This window comes from Durio zibethinus, chromosome 13 (assembly GCF_047325235.1).
Source record: "Durio zibethinus cultivar Kanyao isolate XHJ-2024 chromosome 13, ASM4732523v1, whole genome shotgun sequence".
Classification (NCBI taxonomy): domain Eukaryota; kingdom Viridiplantae; phylum Streptophyta; class Magnoliopsida; order Malvales; family Malvaceae; genus Durio; species Durio zibethinus.
The window spans coordinates 6,047,245-6,063,920 of record NC_143174.1 but is presented as its reverse complement, the minus strand read 5'-3'; the positions used below and the strand labels follow the sequence as shown (position 1 = coordinate 6,063,920).

The 16,676-nt window shown below is 25.6% G+C and overlaps 2 protein-coding genes across 3 annotated transcripts; both read left to right on the top strand.

Annotated features, from left to right (window-relative positions):
- Positions 1-4,496: 4,496 nt before the first annotated feature.
- On the top strand, positions 4,497-8,746 carry LOC111302734 (uncharacterized). 2 transcript variants are annotated; one of them, XM_022898513.2, is made up of 3 exons: positions 4,497-4,755; positions 5,278-5,345; positions 7,641-8,746. In XM_022898513.2, exons 2-3 carry the CDS (start codon positions 5,335-5,337, stop codon positions 8,404-8,406), a joined length of 777 nt encoding a protein of 258 aa, XP_022754248.2. In that variant the 5' UTR covers positions 4,497-4,755; positions 5,278-5,334; the 3' UTR covers positions 8,407-8,746. The 2 variants fall into 2 exon arrangements, with proteins under 2 accessions (XP_022754248.2, XP_022754247.2); XM_022898512.2 differs by lacking the exon at positions 5,278-5,345 and having other exon boundaries at positions 4,499-4,755.
- Positions 8,747-14,704: 5,958 nt separating this feature from the next.
- LOC149515280 (uncharacterized) lies at positions 14,705-16,111 on the top strand. The gene has a single exon (XM_089742463.1). The coding sequence runs from the start codon at positions 15,303-15,305 to the stop codon at positions 15,696-15,698; it is 396 nt and encodes a 131-aa protein (XP_089598589.1). The 5' UTR covers positions 14,705-15,302; the 3' UTR covers positions 15,699-16,111.
- Positions 16,112-16,676: the final 565 nt, after the last annotated feature.

Genomic DNA, 16,676 nt, shown 5'->3' with positions numbered 1-16,676 from the left:
CTTAAACTATTCAAAACAATCTAATTAAATTTTTATATTGTTTTATTTAAACAAGCCCCTTAATTCTTATCCTTAACTAAAATCTTTCTACTCATATAATAACTTGTTAACATATATTTAAGACATGTGAACAATAATATTTGTAAAAAATTATACACATGTAAAAGTAAAAAATTTTTAAAAAATTATCTAACAAAATTTTTATTAATTGATACCATAAATAATAATAATTATAAAGATAGAAATAGATAAAATTAAGAAAAAAATGAAATGTATATATTTATATGAAAGTTAATAAAAATGCTTAATTTTTTAATATCTTAATCGAAAATAATTAATAAAAAATGTATATAAGTAAAATCATTATTTATTAATAATAAAATGCTTATATGTAAAATTAATAAAAGAGAAAATATCTATATTTATATAAAAATTAATAAAAACAATTAATTATTTGATACCATGATCCAAAGTAATTAATGAAAAGGCAATATATATGTATGTAAAATTAATAAAAAAAAAAGGAAATATTTTTATTTATATATGAATTGCAAAAATAATTTCAATTTCATTTTTAATTAATTTCCATATAAATATAAATAGTTTATTTTTTATTATTTTTATATAAAATTTCTTTTTAATTAATAAATACTATTTATTATTTATTATATTTATTAAAACTATATGTATATTAAAAATATTTATTATTTGATATCATGATTAAAAATAATTAATAAAAAAGAAATATTCATATGTAAAATTAATTAAAAAATTAAAAAATACTTTTATGACCTATAATATACATATTATTTGACTAAATATGCATATATTTTGTTTATATATATATATATATATATATTTGATAGTCACTTGTAATTTAATACTCATTAAATATTAAGATCAACAAAGCAATTTTTATTTTTTATATATTAGTATTATTTCTTTTTTTTATTCATTATTTCTGATCATGGTACTGATTACGAAATATTTTTGTTATGCTGCCTTTTTTAATAATTTATCATTTTTGCACATTTTATCATTGTTCATTTATCTTAAAATATGCCATCATTAATTTAATTTTTAGAAGAGCTTAAATAGTAAAAAATAAAAATTTAGAGGCTTATTTAGATACGTAAATAGTATAAGAGCCTAATTAGACTAGTTTGCAATTCGTACTATGCATGAGATTTTTACTTTTTTATAAAATTATTTTAATTAATTAAATTTAATATGATAATATTATATTTATTTTAACTAAATTTATATGCTATTATTGTATTTATTTCAATCTAAAATCAATATATAAAAATTTTTCCATACAAAATTTCATTTAAAATTGGAAAGCATATTTTGTCTTTATTTTTTCAACAACCTATATATTAGATTTGCTAACTTAGAATTAAAAAAAAAAAAAAAAAAGAGATTTGGATTTTAGTGTAAAATGTGTGATAAAGTACATAAAAATATAACATTAATTCATGATTGGATAATCACTCATTTTAAAATAAGTTATTTTAATTTATATGAATTCATCAATCAAATAAAAATATTAAGAGAATTTATAATCTAAAAAATATATGTTAAAATTAATTTTTATTTTTTATTTTTATTTGTTAAAAAATCTAATAATTTAATTACAGTTAATCCATTTATATTTATTTTTGTCAATTAACCATTAAAAAATAAAATTAAAAGATTTTATTTCCTACTTGTACATATCAATTTTTTCTGCTAATATATACATATATTTTAAGATCATAATTGAGGCTAGATTATAAATATAAAATATTAAATAATATAAAAATCAAATCAAGAGTACATAATAATAATTTAATGTAGGATAAATTTTTTCTAAATAAGATAATGAAATTGATAAAATTTTTATAAAAATTATATAGTTATTAATTTAATGACTATATAGATTTCAATTTTTATAAAACTTTTGTTTGAATGTCAAATAGTTGATAGATAATAATTTTTTAAAATATGTTTTTTATATGAATTATTTAATTAGAAGAAACATAAATTCTTTTTCTCATGAGATAAAAAAGAAGTCTTTTTCATTTAATGTAGTATTATTATATTAGAAAAACAATATATAAAATTGAAATTAAAATTTTTTTAGTATTAATTATTAAATGGTAATACATCAAATCAAACTCCCATTCTTATGTAGTGTCAATATCAAATGTTAGAAGTTAAAAATAGAATTTAATTTTGAGCAATTTAAGGTAAACAATAATGAAATTTTAAAATTAATTATAACTTGAATTGTAACTTATTCATAAAAAACAAAAACATTGACTATTTATAAGAAATTATTGTAATATTATATTTACTATATAAATTATCTAGATAAATCAATTTTTAACTCTTAATCTCTTGAAAAATTTAAATACGTGTTTAACTTTGCTTTGTCAATAACACTCAATTTGATTAATACTAACACTATCTAAAAACTTGATTTTTACTTCAATTTTTTTTAAAAAAAATTGTTCTTAAAAACTTTGTGTATATTAACACTATTTCTTATTATTGAATCTATTTTTTCCAATTGTCAAGGCTTATTGATGGGTAAATAACAAATCTCTAGTAATGTAATAATTTATTATCTCTACTGTTCAATTTACTCCAATGAATGCCAACACATTTTTAACACATTTCTCAAACTTAAAAAACACCAATTAATTTAGTTAGAAGTAATTTATGGAGATTGCACGTTAAGTGATTAATATAAAAATTTCAATTTCATTCCAAAATTTCAAAAGAAATGACTAAGTAATCAATTACCATAATTCTCATTAGATATAATAATATTTAATAAATTAATACATTTATAATTTAAATAACGAATTAAATTTTATTTTCATTTATATGTGTAAAATAATTGAATTTCATTTTGTATTGGAATAATTGAAATTTAGAAATTGTTAATCCCATGCAAGACTAATTAGTGTAAGCCATCTATATTTGTCTGAACATTCCCTTACGTATCGTACCATATCGTATTGTTTTCATGGCAATAATCCTTCATTATGGTATTTGAGATCAGATGTAACTTTAGTGACAACTTGTTACCAATTGGAAAAGCTTACAAAACTTTGTAGTCAATATCAATCACATAGCATATGTATATACATTTGTATATAAAAAATTTAAACTACTTCATTAAAAAATAAACTAAAAATTAAATATAAAGATAAAATAAAGCAAGCCATTTTATATTGTGTATGAAATGTTTAGATTAATTTCTAAGATATATCAAAATATTGGTATATTATACTAATATTGTTCCGAAAACTAAAACTAAGTTTTCTTTTGTTAAAAAGTGAATTTTAATATTAAAAAACAATAAAAAAAATCACACTTTGAAATAAAGAGGAATAAAACGAATGAAAGAAAAAGAAAGTATCAATGGAACAAATAAAAAGAAAAGAAAAAAGAGAAACGGAATATAATAGAATTATAAAATAAACATCCAATGTTATTATCTCTAATGGACAAAAACATATTTTTGTTTATAATGTTGAAGTTGGTGTGAAAATTAAGAATAAAATTTAATTGAAAGTAATTTAAGGTAAAAAATAATTAACTTTGATTACAAATTGAATTGAAACTTATTTATATAAGGTAAGAGTAATGAGTATTTAAAAAAGAATAAATGTAATAATTTAAATTAAATAAAATTTCTTTTTTTTTTACATTATAAATGAATCAAATCAAATTAAGCATATTGATTTTTTAAAATTAAAAATATGTAAAATAAAATAAAATAAATTTATTAAATGAAACATGTCATTTATTTATAATTGTACACATATAAAAAATAGAATATCTACAATGAATATTTTCTTTTATGTTGAAGCCTTTAATTATTATATATTTATATAAGATACGATATAAAATTAATAAAGTATTCAAGGAATTGAATATTTATTATAATAACTTAACTAAAAACTAAAAATGAAAATAATGAGAGTAATTTATGGAACGTATAAAAACTATTATTTAATAAAATTTTAATTTTATTATCATTATTACATTAATTTCAATTTTTTTAATTTCTCTCAAATATATTGAATGTACATTATATTTGACTATTCTAATTATCAAGTATAATTTACTTTCAATTTAAGATGTTATTACTCTTGATTGGTTTTTAATTTATTTTTGTCAATTAATCATTTAAAAGTAAATGTTAATAAGAATAATTGAATGTATTTTTAATAATGAAAATAAGATATTTTAAATTAAATTTATTTTATTATTAAATTTTAAAATTTAAATATATAATTAATTTTAAACATATATCAATTTTTTAAATTATCCACATATTAAACGTATAAATTATTTATATCACATTATTTTTTTTATTATAGACTTTTACTTTTATATATTTATATAAGAGTACGTGAATTCTTAAGGGGCTTTTTCATATATTAGCCTAAAAATTTTTCAAAGAAAACGAAGAACACCTTCAAAGGAAAGAGAAAAAAAAAAAAAGATAACGTCGTCGTTTACAATTACAAGCATGGTTTTAACTTTTTGAAGCATAAGACCCTTCCCTAAACACAGACACAAATTTCGCAAAAATCATCAAATCTGGAACTGGAATTGGAGCGCCTCTTCGTGATTTCCCTTCCACCATTCATATTTCTTATTACTGAGCTTCAACCGCTAAACCACTGACACAAGATTATCAGAGTATTCTTCCTACGTCTTTTCAATTAAAAAAATCAATATGTTCTACAGAGGGTAAATTTTTACTTCTTCTTCTTTACTTTTTTTTTTTCTTAATTTCTTCTTTTTGTTTATTTCTTTGATCCATATATATGCTTTTCTTTTCTGGGTTTTGTTTTTTAAGTCTGTTTTTGAAGAGTTTCAGAGTCGGGATTCATGAAATTTACAGTTTCATTTTATTTTTTATTTTTTGTTTTGCTCTGGCGTTATTATTTAGGACTTATGCTGTCTAAATTTCAATTTAGTTGTGATAAAAGAAGGAAAACGAAAAAGAAAAAAAGGGGCGTAGAGCTTAAATGGTTTTAGATAATTGGTTCTTGAACTGATTCTTTTATTTTCAATATTTGAAGCGTAAACACTTCTTTCAAAGACTTTAAAGAACAATTGTCTATGTCTGTTGATTATAAAGTTTGCCCACTTTTATGCACATTATACATAGCAGCATCAGCTTAAAATGAGTTAATCCTTTCTTTACCTGTTCTTGTTTACCAGTAAGAAAGTTATATATTTTGCACTTCCATTTGCTTCTGTTTGTAGGTTTTCCATAGTACTTTTGAGTATGATGAAATATTTCTGGGATACTCTCAAATCTCAATGTTGGGAAGGTAAGCCAACCTCGAGCCTACGAGGAGCATACCAAAAGTTCCATACATACATGTTGGACACTACTTGTACCCATAAGCTTTTGTTAATGGATTCTTATGCCTTCCGTGCATATAAATGTATGCCACCATTACATCCTAGTTCAAACCAATATGGGATATTATGCTAACATGTGAACCTCAACAAATTTCCTAGGTTCACACAACTCCACTGTGATAGTAAACCTTGTTAATTCTCAAAGCTACCAATGTACCTGTAAGCCAACACTTAACCACCTTGCCATGTTTAGGTTATCCGAGTGCACCACTGTTCCATTAATTCTTAGCTGACCATGCACGTTACACCAGCACTCAACCATGCATTTCTTAGAATCTAAGTTGCCCTAAGCTCCTAGCCCACCACACTTGCATTTGAGAAACACCACATTAACAAACTCGTCCAACCAAAGTCAAACCTAGGCAATGATACCACAGCAAAACCACAAAGAAGCCTGAGACCACCACTTGGCATTGCTCTTAATTCTCATTTTGATCTTTCAAATTTCTCCTCTAGCTAAAATATTATTGATAGTTCTCAACAGATGGTAAAAAGAGAAGGGGCTAAATTTTGAAACCATTGCAAAGTGGGGCACAACTAGAGAAATACTTATCAAGGGGTTCGTGTCTGGTAAGATGGGAGAATGTGCATTAAAAGGCTGAATAGACACTTTATTTTGGGGCATACTAACTTGGCTCTAGATCTTCTTATATTGTGCATTATTTGATCCCAACTTCCCAAGTATAAATTCATGTAAAGAAAGCAAGCTTCTTCTAATAATAATCTTGCACCTAAACTTCCTTTGGTGCATCATATGTGGAGTGACTTTGTGTCAATGAAATTGACTCTAGTAGTGTTTAGGCTTGTCACACAAGGTTCTTTTGAGATAGAATTTTATGTTGTCTGTGATAGTATTTTCTACACCATACAGGGAAGTGCACATTAATATAGCTTTAATGGAAAATGGAGTGAAACTAATCACCAGTTTTAGGCAACTAGGCTGTAAGTACAGCTTGATGAGCAACTTCCTAAACAGTGACTGTTATCTAGTTATTTGTTATACATCTAGCCTGATATATATCTGTTATCTCCATGACCCCATGACTACCATAGAATGCGTGGATATGTTTGGAATGAAAAATGATAAAAGCACCCATTCAGGTTAGACATTGCAAGTAATAATTTGATGATTACTCAATAAAGCTTGGACACGTAAACAAAATCTAATGGCAAAGCTATTGCCGAAAATCAGTAGTTTGGCTTGGGAGTAGGTGTGTGAGTGAATTTGGCAAAGTTTAAGTTGGTTTTGATCCTGTAATACCTTTGTTTATTTGTAAAGTAGGGGAGCATTGGTTGGGTTGTGGGATTGAAGTATTTCAAAATGGTGGGTTTTTGCAGTTGGTATTTGAAAATGGTGCAATTTATATTAAGCGTGATGAAAGTTTCATCTTTTATAGGTATTCTTAGGAGATGAGTTGCATAGAGCAACAATGATGTGTTAGGAAAGTAGGGGAAAAAGTGGGTATAATGGAAAAAGAGCAAGAGTGAGACTAGGAGAGATATCTCATTTAAATGGGTGGAAGGTAAGGTAAGAATGAAGTTCATGAATGTGATAGTTACAGAGTGTGTAACGGTGCATGTGGAATGTTGGCAGCTTAGAAAATGAAAAAGGTTCTAGTTTTGAGAGAGAAACAGAGCCAATGTGTTATAACACATGAGAGTTAGAAGCCCTTAAGGAACGGTGTGAGGGGTAATTTATGGCCTCAGAGTAGCTTTTCACCAATTGGAAGCTTCCTTAGTTTATTGTAATTTACTAGAGGAAAGCACATTCTCTGATTAAGGTAAAGCACAGTTTGAGCATTTCTTGGAAATATTATAGGAAGTTATGGAGCTCACTTTTCTTGAAAATCTTACAATTAGTGAGTGCTTTTATTTGTTAAAATTTTAAATATATAATAAGTAATCAAAGGGTTGTTTGGATCGCATATAACTAAAAAGAAAACACAATGAATCAAATAGATGAATCTTTTGCTTTCCACCAAATAAGATTTTAGACATGATTAGCTATTACTTTATATAAAATTAACATGTCATATAATATATTTTTCTTTTTTCTTTGGAATATGAAAATTCAAGTGGCCCTTCATCCTTGCATTTCTATATTTATGGAGTTTCATTTACCAACGTTAAAAAATAAATCAATATCTGTTAAAGTATTGACCAGTCTCATCTGTTGCTTTCATGATTTTTGGAAACTGCAGTAAATATACTGATGGTGCTGATGGGCGTGAAATGGCTGCAAAACGTCAGCGGATAATTGATCAAGGCCCTTCATTCTATAGTAATTCTCCAGGTTCAAGCTTTATGTACACTACTCCTCCTCCGTACTCATATGCTAGCCAACCTCCACCTTTCCCTGTTGTTCGACTTCGTGGTCTTCCCTTCGATTGCACAGAGGCTGATGTGGCTGAGTTCTTCCATGGTCTGGATATAGTTGATGTCCATTTTGTCCATAAGAACAGCAAGTTCACTGGTGAAGCTTTTTGTGTTTTGGGTTATCCTCTTCAAGTTGATTTTGCCCTTCAGAAGAATAGGCAAAACATGGGCAGGAGATATGTAGAGGTTTTCAGAAGTAAGAGACAGGAATATTATAAGGCAATAGCTAATGAAGTGGCTGATGCTCGTGGTGGTTCACCTCGCAGAAATGTTCCTAGGGCCAAATCTAGTGATGAAACAAAGGATTCAGCTGAACATACAGGGATATTGAGATTGAGGGGATTGCCATTTTCTGCAGGAAAAGATGATATTATGGAGTTCTTTAAAGATTTTGTGTTATCAGAAGATGCAATTCATATAGTATTGAATTCAGAGGGAAGGCCAAGTGGGGAAGCATTTGTGGAGTTTGCCAACGCAGAAGATTCTAAAGCCGCAATGGTGAAGGATAGGATGACACTTGGGAGTCGTTATATTGAGTTGTTCCCTTCATCCTCTGAGGAGATGGATGATGCAATTTCAAGAGGACGGTGACTTGTCTGATAAATATCTTTGTTTTTATCTGCTTTAAACTTGTTATGATTTTGCACCTTGTTGTTTTTCTTTCCAGCTGGAATTTTCTTTACTAGTTTTCTCGAGTCAATGGTAAGATACCTTCTAAGCGTTTGAGAGCATGTTATGGGTTAAATACAAGAGGCTACATTCTTAAGTAGGCTTTTATTTGATCTCTAGTCTTTGATTGTGGCTTAAAAAAAGGGTACAAGTCTTATATCCTGTGGGCATTTTAGGTCAATTAGATGATAACTTTGCTGTGCTATGTTAGTTGTAACTTTATCTTCAATCTGTTAGGTAAAACATATAAAATTTTGTATCATTGTCAGGATTCTTTTAATATTTATAATAGATAGGGTAAAACCAGTGTATGAACAAGTTTATATCTCATTGTTTGGAAGATTTGGCTCTTTTTATTTTGCTTTGATTATTTTGTTAACCAAGAGACCTGATATTTATATTCCTTCCAAAAAAGGGTTCCAAAATGTTAAAAGAAGCATGGTTGGAAGAGAAAGGGCATATGTATTCTGGGAATATTTGCATTATTCCTAGTGAGTATGTATAACACAAGGTATTTCGTTCATTTTTTTTTTAAATCTGATACTTGTGCTGCTGTGATTGAGCTCTCTTCATTTGAATTGTATCTAGAAATCACCAGTGAGTTTCATGGCATTGCAAATTTTGTTTATAATATCTACAAATCTCATGATGCAAAATGTCATATTGGTATTTTTAATAGCAAAATGTCATCAAGGTACAAATCCCTTTGAGTTTATTTATAGCATTGTTTTCGAAATTTTAATTGAATTTCGTAAGTATATTGAGAAACTCAACGTAACTTCCACCATCTTTAGTGAACTCTTAAAGCTTGCGCTGCTTGCCTTTAATGCATTCTCGCCGGAAACCGTAGTGAAAGAAGAAAAAAAGCATATTTACTAGGCTTTTCAAAGGGCCGAGATTTGTGCTCAATAACAGTTCAAGCCTTCTAGGTTAAATAATGCAGAATAAGAATTAAAAATTTTATTTAGATATAATAAATAAATAAGGACTTAATCAGATTTTTTTTAATACTTGAAGAAATTTTTTCATATTTGAAGAAATTTTAATAAACATATAAGCATCACACATGCATGTACATGCAATTTAAGTATCAAAATATTTCAAAGTTGTATTTATTCACACATCCTTTTATATATGTTGAATTTAAAATCAAGAAAAAAAACTTGAGACAAGGACTGAAAAATAAGAACCATGTATGTATCTTTTTTATTCAAATTATATCAAATAATCATATCTTACACAAATATATAAAAGTTAAAGCTTTTGATAAAAATGGAAATTGTCTAACGTGGATAACTTATATAATTAATATGTCGATAATTTTAAAAAATTATCATGTATCTTCTAATAAATTAATTATATTTATATTTTATTATATAAATATTAAATCATTTCAATTAAATTCATATTAAAGGTAATAAAACTTTAATTGCCATCATCATAAAATAATTTTGTCACTTCTTTTTAATTGTAAATATTCAACTCTTAAATTATATTTGTGTAAAAAAAATTTAGTTGCCAATCTTTTAACCTATGACCTATTTATTTACTCAACCATTTAAGCTATGTTATAAATATAAGTTTAATATGTATATATATTATTTTAAAATAATTAATAAATGATTAAACAATTAAAAATAATTTTGGTAGATATAATATCAAATGAATTTCATTGCCATTATTACACTAATTTCAAAATCTTTTCTTTTCCATGTCTCCCTAACAAGTTAATACACATTATGTTTAATTATTATAATTGTCAAGTATAAATTACTCTGGATTTAAAATACTATTATTGATCTTCATTTGGTTTTTAAATTCATTTTAATCAATTAGTCATTCAAAAATTACAAATAATTCCATAATTATTTCTAAGACCATAAAACTTATCCTATAAATAAGGTTGTTTTGGGATGCTTAAGAAATAGATTGTATCATTTCAATATTTTTTTCTCAATATCTTGATATTCCTTTTGCCATGTAGTAAAAATAGTTAGTTTTTCTTTCTTTGTGATGTTAAATATGCAGGTGGATTAGATGCACAATTTTTTGTGATGTTATATATGCAGAGGATTAGACAAAATTTAATATAATCAATTACTTCTTAAAGTTTTTTTTTTATCAATTTATGTTTGGTTTTGCATTATTTTAGTTACTATTCTATTTTTTTTTCTTTGGAGTAAAGCTCTTCCAAATTCATGCTTTATAATAATCATATGATAAGTTATGTTTCATCGTAATCATATAATAAGTTATTTTTTTGAAAAAAAATCATTTGAAAATACATTCCCTTTAAAATAATTTGTTTGGATTCCAAGAAAATTAGGTAAAATTTTTTGAAAATTTAATGATTTGGATTTTTTTTTTATGTTTTAGCTATTGCTATTAGTTATATTACAATTTAAATTATAAATATATTTGTACATTTATTTATACTTTTTTGTAAGTTTTTGTTGTAATATTGACTTTTATATCAAATATCCATTATTCTTTTCTTTTTGGATCATAAAACAAGAGAGCAAGTTATGTGGTAGATGAAAAGAAAGTGATTGCATATCACCTATCCTATCATATGTAGTAAATATGTATTTTTTTTATTTTTTGCATAAAATGATTTTGTTTAAGATATGATTTTTTTTTATTTTGCTTTAGTCATTAGATATGTTTATTGTTTTGATATGATCATTTTCACAATTCATCGTAAAATGGAGCTAATTACTATCCAAGCGTAAATGAAAATTGTTAAAAGTAATTTTTGATTGATTCTATTTTCTATTTACTATAAAAAGGAGCTAATTATGTCCAAGCATTAATCAAATAAATGAAAATTGTTAAAAGTAATTTTTGATTGATTCTATTTTCTATTTACTATAAAAAGGAGCTAATTATGTCCAAGCATTAATCAAAATTTTCATTGATTCTATTTTCATTACCTCTATAATTTTAGGAGTGTTTGTATATTAAATAAGCATTATTATTAATTGAATTATTTTTGGTGAAATTACTCTTAATGCTAATGTTATTATTCGTCAACCATTAGCATTTAATATTTACATTTTACATTATTTCAAAAAAAAGAAAAGAAATCTATATTTTACTTTGTCTTGATAAATAAGATTTTTAGGTTGTCCTACATCACCAATGTAATACATTATTAATGTAAAAGGATGACCACTAGAAATAACCTGTTTTACAAAATCAATTAGAATTTTGTATCCATTTCTTACATATTTGACTATAACATGCTTAAAGCATTCTCTTGCTGTAGAAATCTTAACCAACATACCGTTATGTTTGTCTTACAATTATCCACCTTCACTTTAATGTCAAAGTCAAAAACTTTACATTAAGAGTAGACCCTTCCTACATAGGTATTGTTATTCCTATCACCCCAAAACTCTACCAACTATTTTTTAACTTAAAATTTCAAATTCCTATTAGTATTTTCTTAGTTGCCATTTCCCTTAATCCATTACTTTTATTCTTATTTGATTTATACAATGCATGTTTGTAAATACATTCATACAATATAACGATCTTCTTTTCTATCTTTAAATACATAGTTTACTTTCATTAAATTCTTTTGATCGATTGAAATGTTATTGTTCATTATATTACATAAATATTTATTTTAATTTATTAATTTCTTTATTTTAGAATCAATTGACAAATTCAATTTTTAATGTATTAACAATTTCTCTATCTTATTTTTTTTAATAATTTTGTTTCAAGTCTTTTGTGGTATTGATAAATTTAGTTATTCCCCAACATATTTCTTTTTGTTTTTTTAATGATGATTATTTTATGTTGGATGCAATTATTTTTTATGCATTTTTTAATCAACTTTTAATTTCAAAATTTTAATAAAAATTAAACTAATAAAACAAAGATTGGATTGTAAATTTTAAATTTTTAACTGCAATTGCAAGGTTGTAAAAGATACCTTTTAGAAGACATGAGGTTTTGCATTTATTAACATAAGTGAGGTTTTTCTTTTATTGAATGAAAAAAATATTTACTTTTTTCCTAAGGCAATTTAATAATAAAACTCCATTTAAAATTTTTTTCTATAATTATTTTTTATTAGTAGATTTTTTTTCTTCGTTACATAGAATTTTTTTAAAGTTGAATTTCATATTAACTTTTAGTGTGATTGAATTGTTGTTACATTTTACTAATTCAACTATTTATTTTTTATTTTTCTTTAATTAGTTGTTTTATAGTATTGATAATTAGTAAACTTTCATTAGAATTCTTTTTTTTTTTTTGGTTATCAAAATTTTAAAGTTATTGTTCAATATACCTACAATTTAATTTTTCTCAAACTCCTTTTATATTATTATTTTTATTTTATTTTTTTAAAAATTATTATAAATTAAAATTATCATTCTGTGTGTGCTTAAATCTAATTATTAATAAAAATTAATAATTTATTACATATTTTATATGATAATTAAATAGTAAATATTTATTTCAATAGATTCATTAATTATTTTAAATAAATAAATAATTTTTTAATAATATAATCATACGACATAATTTAAATAAAAAAATATATTTTAACATAAAGTAACTATTTCGTGCAATCCTTTCTCGGTTATTTACATGCTCCAAAACTCAAAACCATAATAAATTTATTATTATTCAAGCATGGCATGATTTGACAGCAACATGTACAGATAGTGAAACCTAAATTTAGAATCCTGAAAAAGTAGGTGTTTAACAGAAGGATAAACAGAGCAGATGGAGTTCACGAGGGGATAATGAGATGAATTTAAAATAGTATGACCAGGTGAAGCTAAGATTTAGGGCTTGAGACAAAACAGTGTTCTTTCCCAGCAACTTCTCAGTGATCTCTTAGGTGTTTTTTTTTTTTCTTTTTTTTTTTAAAATTTAAGTGACCAAAGTAATTGTATGCTCTCAAGTTTAAGTGAAATATTCATGAGAGAATCATAACTATAATTAACCGTCCATTGGGAGGCAATAGGCTCTGGCAACGTTAATCCTTGTCTATGTCATTCTTCAAACAATGCATGTACCAAGTTTTCAATTCTTAAGTTTCATCCGATCAAGCAGAGATGGTAGATTTTTTTTTTTATTTTTTATTTGTAACTGATAAATTATCAAATTAACTTCATGTTTTCAAAAAATTTAAATCCAAAATCTCATAAATTTAATTAGAGTTTTTTATATTTTATAAGTAAGACATTGAGCTACACAATGGAAGATAGTTATCCTCAATCTAATAAATTCGAACTTAGAGTATAATTAAATTTTAATCATGGCTTGGTGAATTAGCGCTATCTTTTTTTTTTTTTTTTGTAGTTGATGAATTATAGCTAGATGGTTTCAAATTTATTAATTTATATTATGGTATTTCTCAAAGCGAAACAAAATTTTCAAGAAAATGAAAGAGAGATCTCTAGAGGAGGATTACGTATTTAAAATTTGTCAATCTCTAATTAGTTCTAAGTCAATTAATAGAATTGAGCAAACAAAGGTGACACGGTTTGTTTCTTCTTTTTTTTTTTTTTATTAATAAAGTGTTAATTATCACCCAAGAAAATGTTTAAAAGAGACCAAAATCTTTCTCAACGTAAATTATAGGTAATAAAATACTTAATTTAAAAACTATGGGAAGATGAGCATTGAAGAAACCTATAACCAAATTATTCATGCCAAAACCAATACCTTAGTATATATGCATAAGGAAGGCAGTTTGACTCATATCTGATGGATTTTAACACGATTTGATCTTTTATGATTAATTTTTTTTTTTAAAACGAGTGTAAGGTCGGATGATAAAAAAAAAAAATCAAGATCGAGTTTTAAATAAATTTGACCTTTATCAATCAAATAGATATAAAAAAATTATTTTTTAATTAATTAATTTTATATTTATATTAAAAAATAATATTTTATATTTTAAAAAATAATATTTTTATTAATTTTAGATCAGATCAACTCGAATACAATTTTATATAATGTCTGATTAAATTCATGTATAGAAAAATTTTTAAAAATTGAATCAAATCGAATTTAAATAATCGAATCAAATTCGAATCTAAAAAAATTCAATTTGACTCCACCTGTTGCCGTCTCTATATATATATATATATGTATGTATATATGTATGTACGTATGTATGAATATGCACAAACTTAATTTGAAAAAGCCTTTCTCCTTTATTTTTCTCTAGGTATCGCTTAGGGCAGCGCGGTCAGACATTGCCCAAAAATTTACCAACATTCCTAAGCTTTTGAAAAAACTCTCTCTCCCGTCTCTTATCTTCCTGTCTCTAGGTTTTGATTATCTCTGTCTCTGTTCATGTTTCATAACTTGGGTTTTTTTTTTTTTTATATTGTAGTTTGGTTAATTTTCCTACTTTAAATTATGTTTTGATGTTTTATCCCTACCTTCAGTCTTGGGTTTTTATCACTTATATTTTACCAAAATGTTTCTCTTCAGTACTTGAATTTGGTTTGATGATGATCTGATATTGGTTTCTCTCTGTATCATCATCTTCAAGTCCATTTTGGGTGGATTTTTTTTCTCTCAAGTATATGGTCATCCTTGAAGAGTTTGAGCTTCGGAAGGGATTGTTCTCTTGGTTTTATCTTATTACTTTTCAGTCAAATTTAGTAGCTTAGCTTTAAAGTACTCCACTAGGTTTTAGAAGTATTGGACCGGATGAAAGTTTTTCTGCCTTGATAGTTTCTTCTCTTCGCCCTGAAAAAACTTGGTAAAGGGTTTGAACTTGTTCTCTCTTGCCAGTTTTAATATTCCTTTTGTTTTGTACTTCAACTACTGCTCTTTCAATGGCACCCACCAGCAGAAGAGGCAAAACAACAAGAAAAACTAAAAGGCCAAGAAGTCATTACAAGAAGAAGGTTGTAAAGCCCAAGATCAGTATTCAAAAGACATCAGCGTTGGAGGATTTGCCTTCAAGCTCTTCCACCATAAGTTCAGATCATCACTATTCCAAGATGGATGGATTTGACATTGAAGGAGTCGATGATATCTCTATTACAAGTCCATGCTCTACACCAAAAGCTCAAAGGTTTCAAATACCTGAAATCGATACATGCCCTCCAGCACCAAAGAAGCAAAGGGTTCTTTCCAATTGCTCATTGCAAAGAACTCCCATTGCCTTCTTTGCTCCTTCAGATTTAGAGCTCTTCTTCTTCTTTGCATTCAGAGATGTCTCAGTCTGATGATGATAAGTGCTACCTTTTACATAAATATAAAGATCATTCAATTGTTAAGATCAGGTGTTCTTCTATTTGATTTTGATATTTTACATATGATACCATTGAGGTATAGTGTGAGATGTTAAGACTTTTTTGAGCATTTTGGGGGGCTAATTACAATTAGTTGGGTTTTCAAATTTGTAGGGTATACTAATCACTAAATTTAGCTGGGGCTCTCCCACTAAATTCAGCTTTAGTTCCTACTTTTTTCTTTTAATATTTCTTTTTCAAATGTATTGCTGACTGTTGAGGTTTGGAAGATTGCTTTTTTTGTAATATGGGGTGCAATTTGAAGTTTGTAAGTGTGATTTTGTTTGTTAAATGTTAAGTCAACCTGAGAAAATGAAAGAATAGATACTTCTTCCTGTTCCTGTGTGCGAATCTTTATCTCTCTTCTTGTTTCTTTCTTGTTCATGATACAACCAAGAGAATATCATTAGAACAAGCGATTTATTATCACAAGTTTCTTATTAATAAATTAAATTATATCTTACAATATTTTGGTTGATTTGATATGTGTGGCATCTTATAATACAGCACAAGGCAATTAATTTTTGGCGGACATCACTTGATTGGATGAAAATATTCTTGTTTTTCTATGCTGTGGTGAGCACCCCAAACACCTAGCTTATATGAAAGAATTATCGAAAATATATCACCTATAATTATATTATAATTAATTAATTTTATTTTAGAATTATGTAGGGTCTATTAAATTATTATATGAAATCCTTTTTTATATATGATAAATATTCACATAATTTTTTCTTGTGATTAGATAATCATAATATTGTAATAAAAAAAACTATAATTAAAATAAAATAGATACAATATGAATATTCCAATTATCGAATCTAAATATAAGAAAAATTAAATATATCTGACTTGATTAATGGCTAAATTGGTGAAATTTGAGGTTCCCCCCACCCCCAAACAGTAGAT